At 34.4% G+C, this 27,518-nt stretch overlaps 3 protein-coding genes across 4 annotated transcripts; all 3 read right to left on the bottom strand.

The window, feature by feature from the left end:
• Nucleotides 1-2,307: 2,307 nt before the first annotated feature.
• Nucleotides 2,308-14,133, bottom strand: LOC108979247 (protein MRG1). Of its 2 annotated transcripts, none has more exons than XM_035683126.1 (11): nucleotides 13,882-14,133; nucleotides 12,182-12,235; nucleotides 11,977-11,990; nucleotides 9,655-9,800; nucleotides 9,106-9,141; nucleotides 8,241-8,281; nucleotides 7,687-7,788; nucleotides 7,439-7,518; nucleotides 3,866-4,035; nucleotides 3,337-3,421; nucleotides 2,308-2,647 (listed from the first exon to the last, which is right to left on the bottom strand). In XM_035683126.1, the coding sequence occupies exons 1-11, from the start codon at nucleotides 14,017-14,019 to the stop codon at nucleotides 2,557-2,559; spliced, it is 957 nt and encodes a 318-aa protein (XP_035539019.1). In that variant the 5' UTR covers nucleotides 14,020-14,133; the 3' UTR covers nucleotides 2,308-2,556. The 2 variants fall into 2 exon arrangements, with proteins under 2 accessions (XP_035539019.1, XP_035539020.1); XM_035683127.1 differs by having other exon boundaries at nucleotides 2,313-2,647; nucleotides 9,655-9,843; nucleotides 11,973-11,990; nucleotides 13,882-14,129.
• A 2,795-nt stretch (nucleotides 14,134-16,928) lies between these two features.
• On the bottom strand, nucleotides 16,929-17,659 carry LOC108981271. The gene has a single exon (XM_018952378.2). The coding sequence runs from the start codon at nucleotides 17,584-17,586 to the stop codon at nucleotides 17,098-17,100; it is 489 nt and encodes a 162-aa protein (XP_018807923.2). The 5' UTR covers nucleotides 17,587-17,659; the 3' UTR covers nucleotides 16,929-17,097.
• A 7,064-nt stretch (nucleotides 17,660-24,723) lies between these two features.
• Nucleotides 24,724-25,576, bottom strand: LOC109020745 (F-box protein GID2-like). Its single transcript, XM_019003272.2, has one exon. It carries the CDS (start codon nucleotides 25,410-25,412, stop codon nucleotides 24,897-24,899), a length of 516 nt encoding a protein of 171 aa, XP_018858817.1. The 5' UTR covers nucleotides 25,413-25,576; the 3' UTR covers nucleotides 24,724-24,896.
• Between the last annotated feature and the right edge of the window lie 1,942 nt (nucleotides 25,577-27,518).

Raw genomic sequence — 27,518 nt, 5'->3', positions numbered from 1 at the left:
TCTTTTCAGAAGATTTTGGTCCCAACGTCTTTAATTTTTTTCAATTTTCTTTTCTCTGAGTTTTTGGAAGTAAAGCCAGAAGTGACGAACTTTTTTGTATTTAGTGTACGTTCATGAATGGTCAGTACATTTAGATGCACGTAAAAATTTTTCAAACAGCTTTGTATCTACATCAGATGCCTCTATTATATTTGTTGCTGTTTGGTTTGTTTAAAACGTATATGGTATTTGTTAACGTCATATTTCGCACACATTTTGGCCAACCTCTGGCAACTTAGGTCTTCGAAAATGGATCTGCAAAAGATAGAGAGTAGTGCAACTAGGAGAGAGCGGCCTTGGAGTCAGGAAACTTTCGATGCCAAAGTTAGTAAATATTCTTAGAAGTTTGTAAATAAGTAAAAGAGTTTAGAGATCAGAGATCAGAGATAACTTTTTCATACTTGGAGCTGGCTATTTATACTGTAGGTTGGGGAGTGCAAATCGTCTTTGTCTCTGCAAAGTCTGTGCCTTCCCTTCAATTTCTGTTGTTAGACCTTGTTTAATGCAACGTGGCTCTGCGACAGCTCCGTAAATGTGGTGTGTAACTCAGTCGTAGATGGTCTGATCTTGATGAATCGAGGAACCTTCGCATTTCCTGCTACGCTCTATGCAGGTCTCTAGATTTTGAAAGCGGTCGGATACTGTCAAGCTAATATGTCTTGTCGACTATTCTGGTAGACGTTCTGCCCCTTGCGTGGGCTTGGGGGCCCTTGGGCCGAGGCCTAATGAGCTTTAAGAAGTGGAAAAAATTTCCTTACAGTTACCCCACCAATTCCTCTCAGACGTGTCCGAGGGGAATTCTTTATTCATTCCTTAATCCTTTGTTTTGCTAGATCTCCCGGCCCTCTTCGCTGTGTGTCCCTCGGCTCACTAGGAGGTAAAATAGTCTGGGTAGTTTGAAACTTTACCTGTCTTCCTTCGTTCGCATAAATTCATCCTTCAGGCAACTACGCTGCTGATCCCGCTATCCGCCTTGGGGAGTCAAGATGGCCTTAAGCCCGACTTGTCTCCTCGGCCCACAAGGAGGTAAAATAGTCTAGGTAGTTTGAAGCTTTGCCTATCTTCCTCCATTAGCGTAACGATGTCCATGTATTCGGGAAACAAGAGCATTATCACTACTTTGCTTTTTTGTTACAGAAGTTAATGTCGCAAACTTGGGTTCTCCAATCTATACCGGACGATGCTTGTTGATGATGCCTGTCTTGATGCTGGGTTGCCTCCGTTTGTGTTGATGATGCCCTTGTCTATTGCTTTATTATTTGGGCAATCCATGGGCTTGGCCCGCTCTGTGCCTGGGAGAGGTTGGAATGCCTCACGCCAAACTGCCTCTTTCTCTCCCAGGGAGGTAATTCGGACAACAACGTGGTTGGTCCGCTCCTTCATCGTAGTGGGGGTCAAGGTAAGCACTCAGGGCAAGCTTGGGGCTGAACACACTCTCCACTGCGGGAGGGATAAGTCAACATTTAAGCCTACCTTTCCTTCCCTATGGGATCCCGCAAGGAGGTAAGTCGTTTGGGTAGTTTGTTATTGGACCCGCTCCTGCTTGTTGACATCATAGGAAATAGTAATTTTGGGTAAGGCTGGCACTGATCCCACACTTCGTCGTAACAGGGATCGGAGTAAATTATTCGGGTTGCCACAAAACTGGTCCTGCTCTCCACTGTTGGAGGGATAAAGTAGTCTTTAGGCCTACATTTCCCTATGATGTCCCGCATGGAGGTAAATTGTTCGGACAGTCTATTACTAAACCTGCTCTCCCTCCTTTGACGCTCACGAGGAAGGTACAAACTTTTTCCTTTGGGTATCTTTGAGATCTATGATTGTATATAACTAAATATAAAACTTTCAAAAGTTATGAAAAAGAAAGTTGTTGAAAAGACTTGGAAGAATAAGAATAATGCTAGTATACTATATCATTTTGACTGCTCATTTATTTAATTTTTTTTTAAATAAATTTTTTACTTAATAATTAAAAAAATGACTATTAATATATTGATATAAAAATATTTAAACACGTTTATAAAATGTTTGAAAAAAAAAAGAAAAAAGAGTACAAATTGCATTAGGAGGTAAACCAAGTGGACAGATTGAGGTGTAGTAAGACTACCCGAAAAATAATATCATTCTTCGTGTTTTAAGCAATGTTAAAAAACAACGAACGGGGTGATAATGCGCACGTACTAATTTTCCTTTTCTTTGCTACGAGGGCAGTGATAGGTAAAGCATTAGGAGTGCAGTGTTTATATGGAAGCACTACTTTGAGAGGTCTTTGGTTTCTTAATATGCAGATCACACTACAATAATTACTTAAAAAGAGTTACAAAACGTAAAACTGGGGTACTGCAACAGGTAGGTAGCACTCATGGTACAAGAAAGTCCCGGAAGAATGTCAAATTAAGATAAAGAAGAATTTCAGATACAAAGAATGAATTACAAATGCTACTGCTACAACAACAATTAGATGTTCTGTCCTGGATGGATTGTTAAGTGTGAGAGAGGACAAGGCAAGCAGAGTGCTCACTCATCTTTTCCCTTGCCTTTTCCTTCAGAAACTTTCGAGCCATCATAAGCAGAAAGGAAGAAAGTACTATGATTTTTCTGCAGAAACCTGCATGATGGTCAGCAATGATAGTCAGCATTTGGACCCCAGAAGGAATTTAAATGTTTTAGATTCAAAATCCACCTGTCAAACGTAGCAAAATGACTCAGATATATGTAAAAGAGAGAGAAGAAGCAATGAAACTCTATTCTGACCCAAAATAGACATGCATTGATGCTAACATTGAAACATTTTTATTTTCAGGTAGCGATCAAAATGCCTCTAGATAACATTATATTTCATTCAGAATTTATAAACATGTATATGATGCTTACTTCGACCTCAAACACGGTCATGCTCAAGAACCATCGCTAATTGGAATTATGGTTTGTTTGTAGCAGCTTACCAGAGAATGGCCTTCTATCAGAGAGAGAAGGGGGGGGGGGGGCGCCGGGGCTGGGGCCGGGGCGTGGTGGTGGTGAGTTTTGATCATCTTTTATAGAAACTAGAACGCAATGTGATTTGAGACACTTTTTTTTTAACACCTGATATGAGCTATATCTTGCTTAAAATTGTGAAGCTGAGTAGGATGATGCACTTGTTCAAATTTTTTTTTTTTGATCGGTATGCACTTGTTCAATTTTAAACTTCAGCGAATCATTAAAAAAAATTCAAAATTTTATAAATAATACATTACATTAACTTATATCAGTCAAATACTATATTTCAATGCAATAGAGTAAGGATTGAGTTGATACTTGAGAAAATCAAGTAATTTCTGCTGCAAGCGTGTCAGCGTTTCCTCTTCAATATTCACATATGCCAAAAGCTCAGGCAACTTAACTGCAAACACCAAAACAATATCACCATTAGCAAAAGCCTAAAAGACAGATAAATTAAAAACAAAAGTTTGCTCCCAAACAACATTAAGACAAATAAACTCCATTATAAATGACGATATGGGCAAGTGTATGGAGATTATGAGATTCTTTGGTGCATAAATGCAAGGAAAAAATTGTGATTCCAATTTATAAACAACTTGCTTGCAGGCTCAAATAGGAATTTGTGTATGCCAGGTAGTCCAAGAATTACCAGCACCAGAAAATATAGAAATTGACTCGAGAGATCAAAAGATTAGAAGCTCAAGGAGAGAGTAATACTCTAAGCATGCCACATCAGTTTCATCAAACTAAAGGCATTCTGACATATTGGTCGCAAGAAAAAACGTTCTTACAGATGATCCAATGCCTATTCAAAAGTATCAGTACTTATTATAGACAAACATACCAAAGAGACGTAAAAGATGCTCAGCACCATATATGGTTGATGGAGAGACATTATCCACAACTGCTTCATGATATTGTTTGCGTTCTTTCTTGTATAAGAGCATCACTGGCAATGCTTTGTCAAAGTAACATCTAATACCTTTCAAGATCTCTCCTATTGAATCAGTCATCCTGCATGAGAAAATATTGTCCATGCCACCATCATCAGTGATTCAGTATCAGTGGAGGTTCCAAACCTACATAATTTGACAGAAAAGTATTCCTTTTTCTTTTTGATAAGTCGACAAAAAAGTATTCCTATATGTGATAAGGTTTCAATTGTTTTCCCTACTCCTCTTCCTCCAGCATACATTTATAATAAAAACAAACAGCACTGTTACTTGTCCTCCAATGGTTTCATTTACAGGTCACGCATATTTACCTCTTTATGTTTTGTCTTATAATGTATACACAGAAGAAGTATACTTGTAATTGTTTTTTGGGGATATTTGCCAGTTTTCTCCATCATTAAATGGGAAAAAATAAATCATTCTTTAAAGAGAAAAATATACATAGCCCCACCGCCCCCCCCAAAAAAAAAAAAAAACTACCACCAAAAAATGGCAACCCCTCTAAGCTATCAGTGTAGGTTTTCACAGAGAGGGTGGTGGTACATTGCAATATTTTGGTAGTTTGTACTAGCATAGGGGGTGATTGCCAGTCAGGTCACAATGTTAAGGGGTTATGTGTATTTGCCATTCTTTAGAAGTCATAACAATGAGTACCAAAATCTTAAGAGAATATTGCCCTAATTGCATAGGGATAAAAACATTTGTGACAATTAAAGACTTTCAATTTTTTTTTAAATATCATATTAGTTTTTTTTTTCTAATCAAAATATCAAAGTTAACGTTTTCTCTCCGTACACTTAATGTTCAATGGTGGCTGGGGGCATTTGACCACGAGCTTCCTGTTGCTTCAGAGTGGAATATGGGATTTCCGAAGTTGGTGGATGGAGGAAGTTGGCGGATGCACTAAGGGAGGTTGGAAGAGAGGGTGGACACGTGGACTGCAACAGAGGAGGGGCATTCCAGGTGTTGGCGGTGGTGATGGTGGCAGTAAACCAACTGCACACGCGTTTGTACAGGGAGGTCCTCCAACTGCCGAGGGCACGGGTGTCCTTCCGTGAACAAAACAGGCCAGGAAGAAGGTCTGACATGTCAGCTAGTCTGAGAGGAGCCGTTGGTCCCAAGAGGACTAGTTGTGCTGCTGGTTGGCAGACATGAAGCCTGTGATGCAGGGCCATCGACTTGAGTGGGAATGCAGATTGGACAGATTCCTCTAATGGGTGGCGGATATTCCTCTAATGGGTGGTGCAATAACCAAACATGGTCTAGATTGGACAGATTCTTAGTTTCCCCTGAGTGGGAAACTCATTACCAGGAGTTATGTTAGAAAAGACTACCTCGCCTATGTTCTGATCATTTCTCCATCTTGTTAAACTGTGAGGGTATTCAAGGAGGACGGAGATACTTTTGAGTTTGAGAATATGTGGCTAAAAATTGAAGGCTTTGTAAAACAGGTTAGGCAATGGTAGTCTTATCAGATTCAATGCACCCCTAATTTCATTCTTGCAGGTAAATTAAATGCTTTAAAGAAAGATTTAAAGCTTTGAAATGTGCAGTCTTTTGGAGATATAGGCAACCGCAAAAAGTCACTATTAAAGGAGCTTCATGAGGTAGAGAGGGCACAAGAGGAACGGACCCTTTCTTTGGAGGAACTCTCTCGGAGGACAGAACTAGCTTCAAAACTGGAGAGGGCTACCCTATTGGAGATCTCTTGGCGGCAAAAATCTAGAGCTTTATGAAAGAAGTTAATTGAAGCACGAAGTTTTTTCATAGAGTGGCCAATTCTCATAGGAGAACTAAAGCCATTGAGATGATGAATATTGACGAAGTTGTTTACACGAAGATTCCTGTGATTCAAGAACATGTTGCTGGTTATTTTGAGCAGTTGCTTACCGAGCCAACGGGGTGGAGGTCAAAGATTGATGGGCTAGCGTTTGAGTCCATTGAACAACAAAATGTCTCTTGGTTGGAGAGGCCATTTGAGGAGACCAAGGTTCATGAAGTGGTGAGGAAGATGGTCAAAGACAAAGCACTTGACCTAGATGGATTTTCTATGGGTTTCTTCCAATCTTGTTGGGAAGGTGGTGAAGGAAGAAATTAATGAAGGTACTTCATGAATTTTTTTTGGTTGGGAAATTTGAAAAAAATCTTAACACCACTTTTATTGCACTTATTCCAAGAAGACTGTGGCATCAGAGGTTAAAGATTATCGGCCCATTAGCCTTGTAAATCATTTTCAAGGTGCTTGCAAATCGACTAGGAGAAGTTTTGGGAGCGGATTATTACAAAGCCCCAAAACGCATTCGTATAGGGAAGACAAATATTGGACTTAGTACTCATCGCTAGGGTTGTACAAAAAACCGGAGAATCGACCCGAACAGATCCAGATCGACCGCCGGAGCTCGGAACCGGCCTAAACCGGCGTAGAACCGTTTGGCCAGCGGTTGAATTTGCCAAAAACCAATGTCCAGCGGTTTGGTCCCGATTTGATCCTAGGCCGGACTGTTGAACCGACCGAACTGATAAAATGTTTTTTTTTTTAAAAAAAATTATACATATATGAAACATCATCGTTTTAGGACTCAGTATTTGAAAAAATATATAAAGCAAATGACACCTTAATTTTTTGCGAGGCATATCAAAACCAGATTTAGGCACTAAGGGCACTTCTACTTTGCTTTGAGGCTGTATCCAAGTTGAAAGTGAATTTATCCAAGTCAAAGTTTGTCCTAGTTGGCAACGTTCGTAACATCCGACTGTTGGCTAACACTCTCGGATGTAAGGTCTCCTCTTTCCCTATGAATTCTCTTGGCCTTCCTCTAGGGTTTGCCTCCAAGGCTAAACCCATTTAGGATCCAATAATTGAGAAGATTGAATGAAGATTGGCACGTTGGACGGGATTGTATCTGTCGAAAGGTGATAGGATTACCCTAATTAAAAGCACTCAATCCAATCTACCAACTTGTTGTTTATCCTTGTTCCCAATTCCAGCGAGTGTGGCGACACGAATTGAGAAATTACATCGTGACTTCCTTTGGAGTGGTCTTAGGGATGAATTCAAATTTCATCTGGTCAAGTGGGACAAGATATGCTCCTCAATCTCTTCTGGTGGTTTGGGAATTAGAAATCTGAGCGTGTCCAATCGGGATTTCCTTGCCAAGGGTGAGAAAGGGTTGGATTTAGACAGTTAAACAAAGACATAGAAAGTAAGAAAGTTTCCTGTGCTATGAAACTACTATCTTGTTGATAAGCACCCAGTTTGGAGCTTAACCCAGCCAATGATATTCTAGAATTTTGTTGCTCATAGAACTTTGGGAGAAAGTGTAACATGTTACTTTATCATTGGAAATAAAGTACAGAAATAACAACTCAAATCACAATCACAAACATAAAAGGAACAGAAATAGGATAGGTATATGATTATGATTGATTCCATGCAACTATACCAGGAATTAAGTAAATCTTACATGCCATCCTTCTTTGACCTGTATTCAAGGTACTTTGTCAAAATATCATCAACAGTTGGTGAACGTGGAAGTTTAACAAGCTGCAGAAAAAAGGATTCTCTGATGAATCGATATATTTTGGAAGTTAAATTTCTCATGAGCATACAGACTACTACAGGATGTGCGGTTAGTCAGAAAAATGTTTCAGTTCAAAAAATGTGATCAATTACAAGCATCCATATTAGATTGAGAAAACATTCCAAGCTTACCTTGTCCTGCTGAGTAACAAACTCCCAATCATCAACCAGTTGCTTCCTTAGTGTAGATGGAATTTGTATCCTAACAAGCTTTTCTAGAGATACATTGTCCTTCTAAAATTCATTAAACCACAGTAAGTCTAGATTATAAAAAAAAATACTGTCAAAACCAAAACAAGTGCTACTAATATAAGAATGTTCCAAGCAAGCAGCGGTCTTTTATATGACTAAAGGCTGCTTCACCTCAAGCCAAAAAACCACATTTACAAAAGAAAATCCAATCTCCATCAAGGAAAATTACATATCTTTGTTCCTTGTCATTCATTTTATTCTACAGAAATCTGTCCTAGTAATGGTTATTGAACAATTTTAAATGCATCATTGCAACCATGAAAATGAATGTTAGAAATACTGTCTATATATAACCATATTAAGGGACTAGAACAAGAAATAGCAGAGCAACACAGAGACATTTTGCATGTGAGCACCAATGTGTCTGATAAAGATCCAGAATATGAAAAACAAGAATATTTAGGTAATCTATTTCAACAAAAAACAAACCAGACCTCAGCACCTGAGTCACTCTTTCGCTTCTTCCCCTTTGACACTGCAAACAATTTCCACATTAAGTTGTTAATTAAACCAACTTCTCTATAATTATTAGCATATTTATGCAATGACTGATGTTAGATCACTTGAGAATAGAAAAAGTTACAAATACTATGTCAGTTAGGTGGCAGCAAATAAAAAAAAGAGAGGGAAGTCCACCTCCCTCATGTTTGTCAGAAAGAAAAGATGAGGATAAAAATTTACCATTCTACCTTTAGCATCAACTGTCCATATTCAATCAACAATAAACACCGAATCACCATTAATTTGGAATTCCATGAGAGAACGAGCCAAATTCTCAGCAATTCTTGAAGCCCAAGAAACAACTTGAGAAGGCTTGGTGAACATGACATTGGATCCAGTCTCAATCTAGAAGAGAATTCTTAAAACGTATCATTTGAAGTTTAGATATCATCTTTAACCCCTTTTTATAAATTGTATAACAGGACTCAACTGAATTTTTTTTTTTTTTTTTATAAGTAAGAAAGGGACTCGAGCAAACTGGCTGGAAAATCCAAACTTTTATCTACACCTTTCATGGTAGGAAATCATTACACAGACAGACCATGCATTTAATAATCTGAAAAGAGGGAAAAATCATCCAAAATTACAAATAAATAATTGATCCCACTTCAGGAGTATAAACATCCCAAATTCACAACTTAGGGCTTGATAGACATCTAAACAAACTAACAAATTATCAACTAAAACTACAACAGCAACAGCAGTAGCAGCAATCAAATGATATTGATTGTAAAGAAAAGTTACTCAATTAGAGAATCAAGAAGGTAAAAGGGAATTGGATATAAAAATAACGGATACCATTGTTCTTCAGGTCTTCTTTATCAAGTTTTGCATCTACAAAGTTCAAAGACAGAATAGGCAACATTAATAGCCACAACAGTAGGGAAATGCGGTAATAACATAATGGTAAAGGGAAAAATTGACAGAATCAGTTTGTACAATAAGTTTCTAGTGAACACGATTATATTGTGATGTGTGATTGTTGGGGAGAAAGAAGGGGTTATAGGCACTTCCTCTGGAACATTATAGTTTCACAGGGAGAGAAATATGTAATGTAATTACCTCCCACCAAAAGAAAAAAAGACATAACACTCTTATTGATTAATTAGATATTAAATATTTTTTTTTTGATAAGTAATCAAAGATATTGTATTCATAGAACTAGGCAAGGCCCAGGTACACAGGAAGTATACATGATCTTCAACAGGGGGATAATCCACACAAGCACACACATGCATAAAGTGAACAAAAGCTTTACTAAACTGCTAATTGATTTTAACAAGCTAAAACCACTATACATAAAAAATATATATTTCTTTTTTATAAGTAAAATAAAATAAAGCTAACCCGCAGAGCTTTTTGGCTTTGTTTGAGCTGAACGTCCTGACTTTGGATTCTTGTCTACACCCTGTTTTTTGTCAAGGGCCTGCTGCTTCATGACATTCTCTTCAGTATGTTTCATCAGACGGTCCACACCCACCCACTCGTCCCAACTGTTGGAAAGATGTCGAAGCCATAGTAATGATTTCTGTTTCCCTTTTTAAATAGGGGCATAATTATTAATGGAAGCAAACAATTCCAACAAAAATAATAAAGGTTATGAAGTACCTTTAACAGATATTGGAATCAAATACCACGACGTTACTCGATAAATAAAAATTGAGAAACTTGAGCTTTTTGTAAATGAACCATATGCTAAATATCTATGTAGGTAGCCATTAAAAATCTAATGCAGAGTCCTAGTAAACTAAAGATTTCATGTGCCTAGGAGCATTCTTAAGAGCTAGAAATAAGCACAACACAAAACATTGATCATCTTCTCCTTCACTCAAAAGTTGGCTAGGGATCTTTGGGAATCAATATTTTGCACCTTTGGAATTGAGTGTGTCATGTCCAATTAAAAGTAGACTTGATATCTGCTTGACAAAGTTCCCCTAATAGCCATAGAAATATGGAGGTTTGGATGATTGACCCTCTGTGCTTGATGTAGTGTATTTGGCAAGAGCATAAACCTTGAACCTTCGAAAATTGTGAGAGGATGGTATTAAAATTTAGAGCCAGTATTTCCATTCCTCTAGCTTACTAGACATCATGGAATTGTTTTCTATTTCTTAATACATATGGGTGTTTCCTATTGTATACTTGTTGTGCACTGGATCGCACCCCTTTGAGTGTTGAATAAAATGACATTCCTTATTTTAAAAAACCAGCTTAAATTTTGACAATGAAATACTTTTAAAAATCAATCTTTTTCCTCTTTCTTGTCAAGATTGAGAACCATTTTAAGACCTAGAGTACATCCTTCATCCTTGAATGCCACCACTTAAGAATACACTTATCAGCCATGAATTTCTAGTTCCTAACTTGTAATTAGGTGTTATCTTTTGTATACTTCCTATGTACTTGGGTTATGCTTATTTTTTTGTTTTCATAAAATTTTTTAGTTTACTCTTAAAAAAAAATAGAATGCACTTATCAATGCCCGACACAACAGTGTAAATGGAAATTGAATGCTTGTGTGAGTACATCACATAAAATTGTTAGTAGGAACAAGGACTAGGCAAAAATTATAACAATAATAGGGAAACATGTTATTAACATAGGATTTCAATGAACACTAGAGTTACTTTGATGTTACAGAATATTTCACTCCATTACGACAAATCAGTGCACTACAAAAAAAAAGCCTAAAATGTGGAATGAAATGAATAGACTCCTAAAATGCCTCTATAAACTTGGTTATAACATATGATACAATAACTAATGTGAAAATCATTTTCCTTTGATTAAATGGTGTTACAAAAAAAGTTTATTTCAAAAGGGCATGACTGTTCGATTTTGACACTATATTTGGATGACATAATTGTTTTGATAAGTCAGTCAATTTTATTAGAAGTGTAGAGCACTGCAACCTAAGTACATTGGGTGCATACAGAAGAAAGCACCCGACTAGGGAGGAGAAAGAAAACAAAAGGAAATAATATCAAGATAATTAGAAAGCCAAAGCTATTCAGAGTAAACCAGACATAAAGAACTTTTAGCACTAAAGATCTAAGCCCATCCACTTCTTCTCTCAATCTTGAAAGTTCCAAGTACTATGTTCCTTCCACATGCACCACATTAGACATAATGGAACAATCCGCCAAACTTTCATGTTGCAATGACCTACATTTGACTTCTCCAACAAGCTAACAACTCTACAACCATTTTGGGGCATCACCTACTAAAAACCAAAAAGATGGAAGTCTGAGGTTTAAACTGTTCTAGCTACTTTGTAGTGCAGCAATCAGATGACATAAATATAGATCAAAAGTTACAAACTTCCTTAGCATATTTCAAATACTGCCATCCAAGTTGCAGATCCCAAAGTGCAAGTAGCATGTGGTAAAACTAGAGAGAGAGAGAGAGAGAGAGAGAGAGAGAGAGCCGGGGGGCAGTGGCCAAAAGAAAGATGGTGCTTTAAATTCTCAAAGCCGTTGATTGGCCAAAATTCACAAAAGAAAGATGGTACTTAAAGTAACAAAAGAAACACAAGGCTTTTTCATTGCTCAAAATAGTTGAATGACAAAAATATTTACCGTGCTTTAAATTCTATTTTCTATACCTCATTAGTTTGAAATCCAAACTCAAATGATGTAACAAAGTGAAAAGGATGGAAGACATACTCACTTTTTGTTCCAACCCTGCAAAATAGCAAGAGGAACGTCACTTATTAGCATAATTACATAATGCTTGGCTTACCCTAAATATTCAGTAGCCATCTTTGTCTGCCTTAAAATTTAAAATCTCAAAAGACTATAAACATGGTACTGTGCACCACACAATCAAAAACAATAATTAAAAAGAAAAAAGGAAAAGAAAAGATCAAACTTACAAGATAGTGAACAAAGTATCTCCATTCCTTCTTCCTACGTTCAGCTTTTTGGACCTAAAATATCAAAAATTATAGTTCGTCAGACTATTCCAACAATTAAAAACTGAAAGAAAACAAAGAATATCAATAATGATTAGTTAATTATATAAATTCGCTTGACCATGCTTTTGAAGGTCCTCTTAGAGCATTAGCATTGAATTATGCAAATGCAAATGTAAAATTTGCATAATATGACATCATTTTGCATTTGGCTATTCCACTCAAAACTAATTCTCACATTGGATTATCTATCTATTAGTCAAAATAATAATAAAATATTATTAATTTAATATTTTTATTATTTTTTTACCTAATTTATTTTTATCATATTTTACAATTCTATAGCTCATATCTTAATTAATAACGTAGGATAATTACCATAAACATCAGAAACAAGTAGGATTGCAAGCTTGGAATGACGATGGCCACTAACGTAAGCCTTGTGGCCTCCAATTTTGTGTACTGACCCAGCTCCATAGCTGGAGTTAATTATTGGAGGGTTCTCCAAGCAATGATGGCTTAACGTGTCGTCCTCAGAATAGAAACCGAGAGGAAGAGAAAGAAGGATGGATGTGCGTCGATTTCTTCTTTGAGAGATGGATGTGCAGAAATTGGAGAGAAGTGGGGGACTTTGTGCGGAAATTGGAGAGAAACGAAGAGAAGAGGGAGGGAAAGAGGGAGGCTTGGGACTTGGGAATACGAGAGAAAGGGGGAGAGAGGGGGAGTTAGTCTGGACGGTACTTTTTTTTAATAAAATACTCATTTGGTCTATCTACAGTGTTAATCCAAATATGACCGGTGAAAGGAAATCACTGTAGCTCAAAGTCATAATATTATGCATTTGGCTAATTCAATGCAGACATTTTTAAGATAAGTTATGCAAATATTTGCAAATACTGGCATTTGGATAATCCAATGCCAGTGCTCTTAGAATAGTTGATGAACATAAAAACTCAAATAACAAAGGACACAGAAGAGTTCATAAACAAACTATATTATACCGCATTGACATGAAATAAGATGCCTTTCAACAGCCTCAACATGAGAGTTTTGTAGAACACTAACGTCGCACCAGAACAGTAGATTTTTACAGCCATACCAACAATACTTACAAAAAATTATACTAAATTGATCTAAAAAGAGTATCAGTAATTGATCCTGTTAATGTCTTAGTAGAAAGAGTAGCTTTCCCCAAGTTGACATTTATCAGGCCAAAGCCAAAAAGAAAAATAAACCAACACCACTTTACCAGAAAAATCAGTTTTTAGTTGGAGCATGAGTGAGTAATAACAATCCTAACATTAATGATCAAAGGAAAAAAATCTTCGTCTTCATTTTTATGCAATTCGAGACAAATCAGTAAAATCATATTAAAAATGGAATTCAACAAACCCTAATCTTATCCTTAACCAGTCCTCTCACAGCCTTAATTTGTAAATCACTCAGCCCAATCTCTCAGAAACCAAGCCTAACCTATCGTTACGCTTGTGATGTCTCAATCATTGAAGCCCAGAGCAACTAACCTTCTTGTATCATTCCTAAGCAGAAATAGAACCTCAAGCATCGAAAATTCCAATGATACAGAGAATTATAATAGGACTTTAAAGATAAAACTTGATTAAAAAAAGAAAAACTGGGCTAAACACAGAAAGAGAGCGTGCCTTGGCTTCGTAGATGCGAGGGCCGTGATAGGCGAGGACCTTCTCGCCCTCGGAGTAGACGCTGGAATTGGAGGGAGGAGTACCGCCGCTAGAGGTGTCGCCGTCGGTGGCCGAGTCGTCCTTCGACGAGTTTACCATTTCCGCCAGACCCCCAAAGGCCAAAACGGAGAGTGAAAGAGAGAAGAGCGAGAGAACCAGGAGTGAAAAGTTGAAAACCCTGGCTTTTGTTCGTTCCCTCGCGGGGGGGGGAGATTTGTTCCACCTTTTCCCCCCAGTTCAAAATCGGTAAGATGTATATTTGCAAGCAAGGACCTGGGTTTAGGGTTAATTTAACTTTTGGAGGCTACTGACTGCTGAGTTTCAAAAAAGACCCCACAAGAGCCCACTGACTCAGATTCCAGATCCTAATAAAAAATAAAAAATCCAGTCTTTATTTTCAAAATTATTAAAAAAGTTTAAAATAATGATAATATTATAATATCATTGTAAGAATTTAAGATTATTATTACTATTTTATAAAATTATCCAAAATGCTCAAAAGATGTTGATCCCTCAATAACTATTTTTATAATATTTGAGTAATGATATTCACAACACCACCATTTTACTTTTATCCCACTATACAAGATGTGATATCATTAGATGATAAAAAATAATTCAATAAAAAATTATTTAATGGTAATAAATGTGTCATATTTTGTATAATGGGATGAAAGTAACATGGTGGTATGGTATATAGAATTTTTCTTAATATTTTATTCAAAAAAGAAAATAAGTTCTAAAAAAATAGAAATAAGTCATGACCAAATACTGTTACCTCCTTAACGACTGCTTTTTTTTTTTTTTTTTGGAACATGCTACATCCACCGCTCCCAGCTCTTGTTGGGAAGCGGGAGCTACCGTTAGGCAATTTTTTTTTTAACTTTTTTTATATGTATTTTTTTAATATTTTTAAATATTTTTTTAAAAAAAGAAAAAAATCATAATATTATTAAAAAATACTTCCTTAATTACTAAGTAAAAAAATTAAAAAAAATCACAACGGTAGAATAGAGCGGTAAAAATGAACCGTAAGAATAACATTTTTCTTTTTTTTTTACAGGTAGCTCTTTTTTATTAACAAAGAAAAGTATTTGTTCTTTATCTAAAGGGTATAAATTATAATTTTATCTTCTTCGTGTTCACTGTTCAGCCTTCAAAGGAAAATGTGTAGCTTTTTTCTTAATATTAATACACCAAAATAAATAGTGTATCTTCTGCCCCCATTAATTTCATTTACCGAGACGTGTATATATAAACAACAATAAAAAGTTTCTGTTTCAAAAAAAGAAAAAAACAATACAAAGTTTCAAGTTTTCTTATGCCTACCTAATATATATATATATATATATATATATATATATATATATTATTATTGCAGGGGCTTGAATTAAGGGGTATTCAGGAGCTTTGGATGGTCCAGCTATGATTTTTGGAAATTCTTTTCTATTCTGCAGGTTAGGTGCAGTTTGTGGAAAATCCTTGATCAATAAATTAACAATCTTTTCAGAACTTGTAAATTTATCCCACCATTTGATGAAATAAACTCGTGTCATAACATCATCATTCTTTTCATAATTCCATTTGAAGATCCACGGGAGGTGGTATCTTTTACAGAAGTGTAAAGTATGGTGAAATTTTTTAGAGTATTGGTCCAAAGTTGGATCAACAATTTTTGAAAAATGTTGATATATATATATATATATCTCTTAAAAAATAATAATAATAATATATATATATATATATATATATGGTAGCAGTAATATTTGACATTTCAGTCCTTTTTTGCTTTTCATTCTCGACATATTTAAGGAAGACCAAGAACAACCTGGCTAGTATGACTAAGGCCTAGTTTGAACAGTAAATGAAATTAGGAAATGATTTATAAATAGTAATAAAATAGTTTGAATTAAAATATTTTATGAGATTTTAAAAAGTGAAAGAGAAAAAATTAAATAAAAATATTATAAAATTTGAGAAAATTATAATAATTAGGTAACAATTAGATAAAAAATTTGAAAATTAAAATTAAAAAATATTTATATTTGTTGTATTTAAATATTAAGATATGATGAGATGAGATAAAATTATAAATAAGATGAGAGCTTCTTGCTATCGAACCCAGGTGTTAGTTAGAGATGTCGTATTGATCTCGTGTCATGTAACTACCAAGTCTTACAGGTGCCATGCATAATTAACCATAGGCAGGCCAGTTGTTAATTGGAAAATGCTAGAGCTCCCGCTGGGGGCTCCCGCTGGGAGCTCCCGCTGGAGTTCTAGTGTATTTTTTTATGTGTATTTTTTAATTCTTTTTTTTATGTAGATGTTTTTAATGATTTTAAATATTTTTAAAAAATAAAAAAATTTATAATATTATTAAATAATACTTACTTAATCACGAAGTAAAATATAAAATATTTTTATATGATTTTTTATTTTACTTCGTGACTAAGGAAGTATTTTTTAATAATTTTTTTTTACTTCTTAATTAAGAAAGTGTTTTTAATAATGTTCTAAATTTATTTTATTTTTTAAAAAATATTAAAAAATATTATATAAAAAATAACTTAAAAAAAAACACATACAAAAATACACTACAGCCCCAGCGGGAGCCCCCAGCGGGGGCTGTAGCACGATCCGTTGTTAATTATAGAACAGAGCCAGCAAAAGTTATTGATTAATACATATCATTGTCAGGGCCTGAATCATGGCGTTGCTTAAGTACTTCAGAAGATCATTAGGTTATCAGTGAGTTGGGAAGAACTCTTTTTCAAAGTCCTTTAATTAGTTATCAAGTGATTGGACAAACGGATCGAACAACTTGGTACTACTCAATCGTGTTTTTAGTGATATTAATGAATGATATCCGAAATGGTGTTTTTTCTATTTATGTGAACTGAAGTTTTCCGAGGTGGAATATTTTAGGTGTGGACCTGAATGGTATGAATCGGTATATTTATTTGGTATTGACTAGTCTATCCATCCAAACAAAAGGGCAACAAATCCACTAGTACAAAATAAAGTGAATAAACCATATATAAATGATGTGTGCTAAACAGTAATTAAAGCTGGTCTTTGCTTGTACACAACAAACAAATGAATCAATAAAAAAAGAACTTCTTGTGACGCAATCAACGTTTAAACTGATCTTTCTTAAACAGGTTCAAGCAGCAATCGTCACTGGTGCACGCCATTGCCATGGCTGTGACCCTGGCCAGGGCTTGGGCCAGAATCCTTGATTCCACCAAGAGTCTGTTTTTCTGTAAACTTGTGTCCATCACCAGGGCTTGGGCCAGATTCCTTGACTCCACCAAGTGTCTGTTGTTCTGTAAACTTGTGTCCATCTCCAGGGCTGGGGCCAGATTGCTTGATTCCACCAAGAGTCTGCTGTTGTGTAAACTTGTGTCCATCGCCAGGACTCGGGCCCGATTGCTTGATTCCTCCAAGGGTCTGCTGTTGTGTAAACTTATGCCCATCGCCAGGACTCGGGCCCGATTGCTTGATTGCTCCGAGAGACAAACCATCAAAGAAACCCCCACAACCTCCATGATTAGCAGCGCTTCGAGTCTCCAGGACATTGAAGGGACGGGCTTCAGTTGCAATGAAAATAGAGTTCAGGAACAGAAAAAGCACAAAAAAGGCGTAGTATTTTTGGGCGGTTGTCATGTCGAACAACAAAAACTTTTTCGTGCAAGAAATAAAGCTAGCTAGGTTTATACGTAGTCAAATGTGATATGCAGCAAAGAGAGCTCGGGGTGTCGTATTTATAGTAGTGTTAGTGGGATTGAAGGGTGATGAGATCATCAGACATCTTTGACTTAGACAATAGTGGGGACGACGGAGGCACAATATTCAAAACAAACGTGAGAGACTAGCTACTTATAACCATGTATGTTTTCTTGCAGGAAACCGCTCGGGAGGTTCTTGGTTTGAAGAAGTAGAAACGAGGAGGAAAAAACGAAAAGAAAAAGAAAAACTAAGATGGAGGAGTCAGGAATGTAGAAAAATGGAGATTGCGAGTCCAAGTTGAAGGGTGATGTAGAAAAATAATTCATTCGTGTTTAGATTAGGTTTCGCCGGCTGCAGAAATCATCGGAAAGTTCTGCATTCACGGTCTACGTAGACTAAAGACTAGGCAAAGTTTATGAAATTAAGAAACGAATTAGATTGGTGGTCTAACTGGGGTTCTTGTAGTCAGCGGTCATAGTTATGACTTATGAGCGAGGGAACTTCTATATATATATATATATATATATATGTATGTATTCGGCAAGTAAAATGCAATACGTGCATGGTGCGTAGTGGCCAAGTTTTTGAAAAATGATATCACGTGAATGAGAAATTAAGGCTGGCAATGGCATCTAATCTCATTTAATTATTTAATTATTGTAATTATTACAAACTCTCAAATAAAATATAAAATATAATTCAATTTTTTTAAATTTTAAAATAAAAATTATATTAAAAAATTATATATTTTTTAAATAATATTTTATTCAATTTTTATTTCATTTCACCTATTAATAATCAAACGAGAACTAATTCTTTTTTCCGAGAAAGTACGTACTATGCATGGAAAAGTAATTCTGAACAGGGATAAAGTTTGGGCAGAGGGTTCAAATTGTCAGTCATGTGGAACCGAAAAATCACGCGGGGTGGTAAAAATGTCAATGAGAAGCTACGACGAAAGAACAAACCAAAAGACTTATCATTTGTTGATTTTGTATGTAATTTTGGACTTGATAAAATTGGTATGTATGTTGAATCGTTGATTAATTGTAAGCTGGGTTGATGGCCATGTGATTAACCTTGTTAAGATCAGAGAGTATTGGATATCTTTGAATTTGGATGTTATTGTTTCTACTAAATCTTAAGGTCAAGAATGGGAGTGATATGGACAATATATATATATATATAATATTTAGGTCTCGTTTGTTTTTACAACACTTCTCATCTAATTATTATAATTTTTTTAAATTTTTATATAAAATAAAATAAATAATTCAATTTTTTTAAATCTTAAAAAAATTTTAAACTTTTATCTAAATTCATCTTATCTGCGAAAACAAACAAGACATTAATACTATTTAGAAGTAGATTCCATTTTTATCTCTCTTTTGCTGATATTCGAGAGTTCGATAAAAGAATCATTTCTAGAAGTACTATTGATCACCGGCCCGATCGATATGATCTTTGATGTAGTTCGGAACTTGTACGTCATACTTGTGGCAACTTGCCATAATTGAGTACTACAATATGATGCCATGAGAAATTGTCGTAAACTTTTGAGTAAAATAAAAAAACAGATTGATTTTTTTTTTTCAAATATTTGAATTGGGAAAATATCTTCCCGAATTGTTGCCTGAAATTGAAGATATATATCAAGTTAAAAAGATATAGAATAGTATATATAGAAGTGAAATTCCCCACTTGATACATCTCTCTTCCAAGGCAGCAATAAATATATATAGGGCACACTTCATATATCTATCTCTATTTCAGTTAACATTCTTAAGTCCCAACAACAACTTAAAAAAATCTAAATTCCTTGAAATATTACATGTTTTATAACTTAAGTGGAATTGGATTTCAATCTTCTTGATCGCATGAATTACACGATTGAAAGCTCTTTGGGATGAATTGATTAACTACAAGTCGATCCCGAGTTGTTCTTGTGGTGCTGTTCATATCTTAAATACATATGTTAAACATGAATGTATTATTCAGTTTCTTGTTAGTTTAAATGAGTCTTATTCCTCTATTAGGACCTAGATCTTTTTAATGGAGCATTTGCCTCATTTTAACAAGGTTTCCAGTCTAGTTTTACAAGAAGAGCAACAATGTGAGATTTTGATTCTCTCTTTTTCATCCTCTAAAAATCATGCTTTTACTGTCAAAGCGGATATTGGTCGTCCTATAAGATCCATGTCCAAGAAAGAACGTCTAGCCTGCAAACATTGTGGAGCCATTGGTCATATTGTTGAGGAGTGCTTCAAGCTTCATAGATTTCCACTAGAGTATAAATTCAAGGAAGGCAACAGTCCATGGCAAATCAGGTTGTCTCTGACAACACTTCCAAGTTTTCCACCACTCTTATTGAGCTGGGTTTTATTCAATCAAAGGCTGATTATTCCATTTTTACATGATCAAATGGTGATTCTATTATTGCTCTTCTTGTGTATGTTGATAACATTTTGATTGCTAGTAATTTTTATATTCTGTTGATCAATTGAAACTATTGTTGGATACAAAATTCAAACTAAAGGGTATTGGACAACTTAAATACTTCATTGGTTTGAAAGCTACTCGATCTCCTCAAGGCATTTCTTTATGCCAACAAAAATATGCTCTAGGTTTCTTGGTGCTCAACTGGCATCTTTTTCAGTGGAGCAGAATCTGAAAATTAGCCGAGAAGATGGTGACTTTTTGGAGGATCCTACAGTTTTTCGAAAACTTATCAGTAGAATTTTTTATCTCATAATTACAAGACCTAACCTTACTTTTTCTGTACATAGGCTTAGTCAATATATGAATAAGCCTCGCCAACCTCATTTGCAAGTCGTATTTTACTCATGGTTTATTCTTTTCAATTGACAATCTTCTCTACATTAAAGCTTTTACAGATTCTAACTGGGGTTCCTGTCCTGATATTGTATTTTTCTTGAAGATTCCTTGGTTTCTTGGAAATCCAAGAAACGGTAAACAGTTTCCCGTTCTTCAGTAGAGGTTTGAATACCGTTCGATGGCAACCACTGCTTGTGAAATTGTTTGGTTTCTCACTTTACTTTTAGATTTTCGTATTCCTCATACAGACTGTGTTCATTTGTTTTGTGACAATACAGCTGCTCTACACATTGCTACAAATCCCGTTTTTTATGTGCGTACAAAACACATTGAGCTTGATTGCCATTTTTTTCGAGACAAGCTTCAAGCCGAAGTTATAAAGACATTTCACATTGTTTTTCAACATCAGCTTGTACATGTTCTTACTAAGACTTTGGACGGTTAGTAGTTTATTACTTTGATACGCAAGATGAGAGTTCATTCTATCTACTCTCCATCTTAAGAGGGAGTATTAAATTTTCTACTTGATGTATTGGACCATTGGTCAATGTTTTGACTTGGTTAGTTTTTAACTAGACTTAGCTTCAACTTGTATTTCGAATGTAACTAGTTGTAGATAATTTTTGCTGAGTTGTAAACATTGTGTATATATATATCCTTGTATTTTCTTCGTAGTTATCCAGCTTTGATATTGAAAATCAAACTACAAACATAACAACTACGATTCGACTCTAAAGTACTTGAGACGACACGACATTGTTGATAGATACTATAAAAAACAACATTAATAAGCTGTAAGATTACTTGCTAGACTATATCTATTCTTATATATACTTTTTTTTTTCTAAATTTCTTTAATTTTCTGGTAAATATACCTTTCGTAGAGCATTCAAAAAAATAAATATGATAATGACATGATGTGAAAGGAATACTGCAAATTAATGCATGGTACATTATTGAGGAATTATTGAAAGGAAAATCGCTCCATGCAAATATACTCTTTCATAATGTGCATGCACATGATGCATGACTGACAGTTTGAGGTTTACCGCGTTGAAGGAACTTAAACTACATAGAAAAATGATTAATTTACAATTTCCTTAATTACAACTGTTTTACAGTTTCATATTAAATAAATGGGCGGTAGTTATGTAAAATTTATTTATAATAAAATAGGATATTTATAATAGTACTTAATTATGATATGAGTCGTAAATTAAGGAGATGTTTGAATTCAGAAATGAGTTGAGATGGGTTGAGATGGTTTGTAAATAGTAAAATAAAAGTTGAATTATTTATTATATTTTGTGTGGGAATTTGAAAAAGTTGTTTTGGGATTTGAAAAAGTTGATTTGTTTATTATATTTTGTGTAAAAATTTAAAAAAATTGTAATGATGAGTTGAGATGGATTGATGTGGATTTTGAATCCAAACCTTTCCTAAGAGTCCATTTAGATAGTGAGATGAGAATAGATGATTTATGAATAATAGTGAGGTTATTAGTTAAAATTTAATGACATGAGATGAGGTGAAATTCTTACCTCTGTATCCAAACGGACCTTAAGAGTCGTAACTATATCATTACTTTAAATATATTACTTCTACCATCATTATTATTCCATGATATTAAAAGTACTACCGCGTGTAGTATTCATGGGCAGTTGTGATAACTTGTAAAATCTTAGAAATTGCCAGTTTTTTCGTAGGATTATAATGACATTGAAAGTGTATAGATCAGTCATAAATTGTTATATGGACAAGGTGGTTCTCCGACCTTACTGTATTTAAACAATTAATTTTTTTAAAAACTAAATCACTGCAAAAATAATATATGTCATGAATGCCAATTGGCAATTAACTTAATCATAAAAATTAATTTATTTTCGAAATTAGATCAAGTTTTCATTAGTGTGATAGCTTGAATCTTTAGGTTTTTATTAGGGTTAATTAGTCATCTTCGTCATAATTAATTATTAACTAATTTCACATCTGAATGCATGCACTTTTTGTATACTATATATAATAGGGTATATAGGGCAACAAGATCATATAGATATCCTTATTCTAAACCTTATAGCTAGTGTATTGTTATTATTTCTTAATTATCCATATTAAAGTTATTTGAAGAATTATGTACATGAGTACCCGGCCGAGCAAGTAGGTCTTCCCTCTCCCTACCCCTTCAAAAATAAATCTAGGACGGTCTAATCTCCGGTCAATTAACTATATTTTTCAATTTTTATTTTTATTTTAAACTATTTTTTTAATCGTTGCTAAAATTTACACATTTCTAGAGCCATTCATTGTCACTCACACCAAACCTCACCACGACTTTCTTCTCAATCTCTTTTTGATAAGGAAAATGATTTATATACAATATTTTTCATAATATTTTATACAATAATGTTTTAAATGAGAGGTATTTTTATAAAATATCTTATAAAAGTAACATTATTTTACAAAAACACCATCATCTTATAATATTATTATAAAATGTGTTAGAAAAATGTATTGTATGTATATCATTACTTCATTGATAAATCAAATCCTAAATCCTTTCCGCGGACGCATGAGCCTCACAAGCCACACATGAGTCTCACGCGCACCACACTCCTATCCCAAACAACTCTAATAAAATCCAATTTGTTTTTGTGTAGGCATTTGGAATCTCAATTTGTTGCAATTTGCAAGATGTTCAGCTCTCCCACCAGTTTCTAAAAGCTCGTTAGTGCATTCTTTTGTCGAGAAGTGGCTTTTGTCCACCCACTCAAGATATTTTAGAGCAGTTACACATCTTCCTATTGTGAAATCTTTTTGCAATGGATGTATCAAGCATTTGATCAATCAATGGATTGCTCTATCAACCATCTTCAAAATAGCTGACCATGGAACCGAACCAATTATTTGGTGTCATTTCCGAATTAGTTTTTTGAATCTGCACGGTATCTAATGAATTGGGGAGTTTGTTGGGTCCCACCCGCCCTCCTTATATATTTATTTTTATTTAATAATGAAATAATATTGCCCATGAGAAAATGGGATTCTATTTTTTACTCCACTTCCTATTGAAGTTAAAAGAATCTAATTCTTGATAATGTATAAATTGAAATTCAAAATCAGACAAGTGTCTTGTCTTTTATTCCTTAGTTTCTGTCATATTTAATAACTTTTAACAAATAGAGTGACTTAATATAATATGTCAAATATACTTTATAATAAAAAAAATTACAATGTAATAAATCACATTGATTTCTAAACTTTATTGTATAAGACTTTTGTACAGAGCAAACATTTCTTTATAAATATTAAGAAGCTTATATACATAAACACATGCATATATACAATTCTATATAAACATTTGACCTCGTTTGTTTTCGTAAAAGAGATGAGATGAGTTGAGTTGAGATTAAAGTTAAAAGTTGAATAAAATATTATTAGAATATATATATTTTTTAATATTATTTTTATTTTAAGATTTGAAAAGATTGAATTGTTTATTTTATTTGAAAATTTGAGAAAATTATAATGATTAGATAAAATAAAATAAAATGAATTGAGATGAATTGTGAAAACAAACGAAGCCAGATGTGTTGAGTGGAGATGCGAACACCTGTAGCTTTATAAAAAAGTGAGATCTACTATTAAAACATTATTATTATTTCTATGTAGGTTTCGTAGTTATTTATTTTTTTAAAATAATTATACGAAACTTTCACATTCACGATTGCACCTATGATTTCTCATAACAAAAAATGGAGATGGGATTTATTAACCTGTTCATAATTGCCTAGTACAAAGTAGCCGCGCGCCTGTAATGGATTGCTTAATTCAAGGGGATTGTAAAAAATTGGATCATGCTAGTTGGCCGCTGGTTCTTACTACTGGGTTTAACCGATAGTTTATTTTTTAAAAAAATGTACAAATTCATTAATAGTAACGTTTTTCAACTTTAAAAAAAAAACACTTGCGGTTAAATCCACATAACAAACTAGCATTTTCCTAAAAGGTTAATGTTACTGTGAGGTTATAAAAGATTAGACACATCAAGAATCTATGATAAAATTTCTTATAATTCTCTTTCTAAACTTCATAATACAAAATTAATCAATTAGGCATCGCACGCTTGATGTAAAAACCAATAAACAAAGAGAAGAACTTTTCCATGTTAATTTATATATCTTGAATTGAAATTAGATAAGAGATTGAGGAAAATAAAAAAGTAAATTACTTCTGTCTATATACATCTAATGACAAGATCCGGTACCATTAAACGTCATATGTATTGTATTATACCCATAAAAAATAAAGAAAAATATGTTACAGAAATTGCATAATTTAATTAAAAAAACCAAAATTCTCACACAAAACAAGCCAAATCACAACATGGAATACTCACAAGTTCGGAGATACGATCAACATTTTCTATTCGAACAAGCTTGGGAACTGCAATCCATCTTCTCGTAGTACCGAATGGACAGCAGCGACAGCGAGAGCTGAACCTCATCTTTCCCCCAACTCCGACACCCCTTCTTCGACGGGAACGACGACGCTGAGAGAGTAGTGCGCGACGACGAGGTTTTGAGGAGCGGCCAGAGGCAGAACGCGTGGAGCCGACGGAAGCCTCCGAGAGCGAGGACCACCGAGCGGAGCTGGTCACTGCCGCACCCAACGTTAGCACAGTGGCGCGTGCAGATCATCTCCCATAACCTCTCGTCGTTCGCCGTGTTCCGCCACTTCTTGCTAACGCACGCCGCCGTGGCTAGCGTGCCCGCGTCCACGTGCTTCAGTACCTCAAACAGTAAATCTTCGTTGAGGTTCACGAACCTATCCTCTTCGCGCTTCTCTTCTTGTTCGTCTGAGAGCTTTGTTCTCTTTCTCTTATCGTCTCCGGCCTCGAGAAACTCGCTGAAGTGGAGTGCTCGCTTCATTTTCCGATCACAGACGCGAGGAATATTGCAGTCCCTTTCAAGCTGTGCCTTCGCTTCAAGTGCGTTCGTGTGTGGGGAAAGGAAACTATGAGAAAGTATGTTTAAGCGGAATGACCGGTATGCCCTTCACTCCAATGTAAGGTGTCTAGGTTGGTATTAGGACCATGTTTAATGCTAACATTTCTCTGGTTAATATAATAATCTATTAGCAATCACGTCTCATGATGATTCATGGATAGCAAAAATCACACATTATGTCCGTCACATTTGATGAAATCAACGCCTAGGAAAAGCAAACATTTGTAGTAAAAGTCCACGTTGAAGTTGAGAAGTACAATCGATATAAGAAATTTTACATTTTTATATGATACGTTATATCTATTTTATAATAAAAATAATTTTATAATTTTTTACGAATAACACGTTTTTGTTTGAAAAATGAATATAGGCTGAAATGATGAAGATAATGAAAAAGAAACATAAATTATTTAACCAATTAGTTAAAAAAATATTAATATTCAATTAATTTATTGACTCCATTTATTCTTTAAATTTTTTAAGATAATTGATTATATGAATATTACAATGTGGAATAGTGTTTTTTTCTCAATTATTATTATTATTTATTATTTTGCTTATAAAGTGTAATATTTTAAGATTTTTGGAATAATTAATAATTCAAAATAATAACTTAATGTAACCGGAGAGGATTAAAACAAAATTAGCAAAAAAACAGAAGATACAAAAGTGTAGGGGGGTAGACATTGCGTTTTGTCGCCATTATGGACAAAAAAGCACGTAAAAAAATTCATAGTTAAAACTTTATTTGTACGCAAAGTAAAGCGACAGGGTATTTTCACTTTCTTGGCAAGTGGTGGAGGAAGAAGACACAGCAAAAAGATGCTTGCGGCCTAATGCCTCCTCTTGAGTTAACATGTAGCTTTGTGGGTGGCGTTTAGCCAAAATTCCAAAGATTCCAACCCCATCCATTCTCTTCTTCTTTTTTTCTTTTTTCTTTTTTTCATAAAAAATCATAAGTTTATCATTTCAGTCATGCTAATTCGTTGTCAATTTTTTTAAAAAAAATTATTTGAATAATTATTTTATGGAATTATTTAAAATACATCAAGTGAGTAAATTTGACGACCTTATTTGTTTTCGCAGATAAGATGAGTTAAGTTAAGATAAAAATTGAAAGTTGAATAAAATATTATTAGAATGTATTTTTTAATATTATTTTTGTTTTGAGATTTAAAAATTTTAAATTATTTATTATATTTTATGTAAGAATTTAAAAAAATTATAATAATTAAATAAAATAAAATAAAATTTTTTATAAAAATGAACGACCTAATATTAGAATATTCTCTAATATAAAAAAAAATTTACAAAATTCAAGACAAGTAGCAATGATTTCTTTTTTAAAGCCCAACGTTTGTAATCTGTAGCAGCAACCTCGATTCTGACTTCGTCGGCCTCCTGACTTCTCTCAATGTTAATAGTGCTAGGCTTTATCTTGGACAGCCTAAAGCTCAATGGCATTTGAGCTGGTCATTATTTCAAAAGCGGGCTGATATTTCCCACAAGTCTAATAAGAAACAATAATGGATCAGCCCATTTACTGCCCTTGCCTAACGCCGTAAACTTCTTTCAAAGTTTGAAATAGCTGTATTCGAGCAATGCTATGTATCATACTTTCATTACATTTCTATTTATTATATAAAATGTGATACTCTTATCATTATTTTTATTATTCTTGTTTTTAAAAAAAAAATCAATAGATGATGAGTAATGTTACCTCGCCATAATGAGGTAGAAGTGAGATGTGATTGTGGCATGTGAATTTTTCTTTTCATTAAGATTAGCCTAACGTTTTGATCTATTCTCATCCAAGTGAGCTCTTTGCTTGGTTTTTGGGTCCATGAAAACCCTGAATTGAGCAATAGAGATAAGTATTTGTGTGAGCTTGGGAAGATCTATTAACTAAGAATATGTCCAAGATCATGCTCAACGACTATGCTCCAATTATATATGGTCACAAAATCATTGAAGATTCACATCAAGAATGATATATATGGGAACTCACCAACGGCTGTTTTATATATA

Source organism: Juglans regia, chromosome 12 (assembly GCF_001411555.2).
Source record: "Juglans regia cultivar Chandler chromosome 12, Walnut 2.0, whole genome shotgun sequence".
Taxonomy (NCBI): Eukaryota; Viridiplantae; Streptophyta; class Magnoliopsida; order Fagales; family Juglandaceae; genus Juglans; species Juglans regia.
Note: the sequence above shows the minus strand (reverse complement) of the source record. Positions and strands in the feature narration are given on the sequence as shown.

Excerpts from the sequence above, each read along its gene's own strand:
- LOC108979247 (XM_035683126.1), bottom strand. The coding sequence starts at position 14,019 with ATGGTAAACTCGTCGAAGGACGACTCGGCCACCGACGGCGACACCTCT. Across the intron at positions 7,519-7,686 it reads TTGTTACTCAGCAGGACAAG|CTTGTTAAACTTCCACGTTC; the intron begins GTAAGCTTGGAA and ends TTTTTTCTGCAG. Across the intron at positions 3,422-3,865 it reads GCATCTTTTACGTCTCTTTG|TTAAGTTGCCTGAGCTTTTG; the intron begins GTATGTTTGTCT and ends TGGTGTTTGCAG.
- LOC108981271 (XM_018952378.2), bottom strand. The coding sequence starts at position 17,586 with ATGACAACCGCCCAAAAATACTACGCCTTTTTTGTGCTTTTTCTGTTC.
- LOC109020745 (XM_019003272.2), bottom strand. The coding sequence starts at position 25,412 with ATGAAGCGAGCACTCCACTTCAGCGAGTTTCTCGAGGCCGGAGACGAT.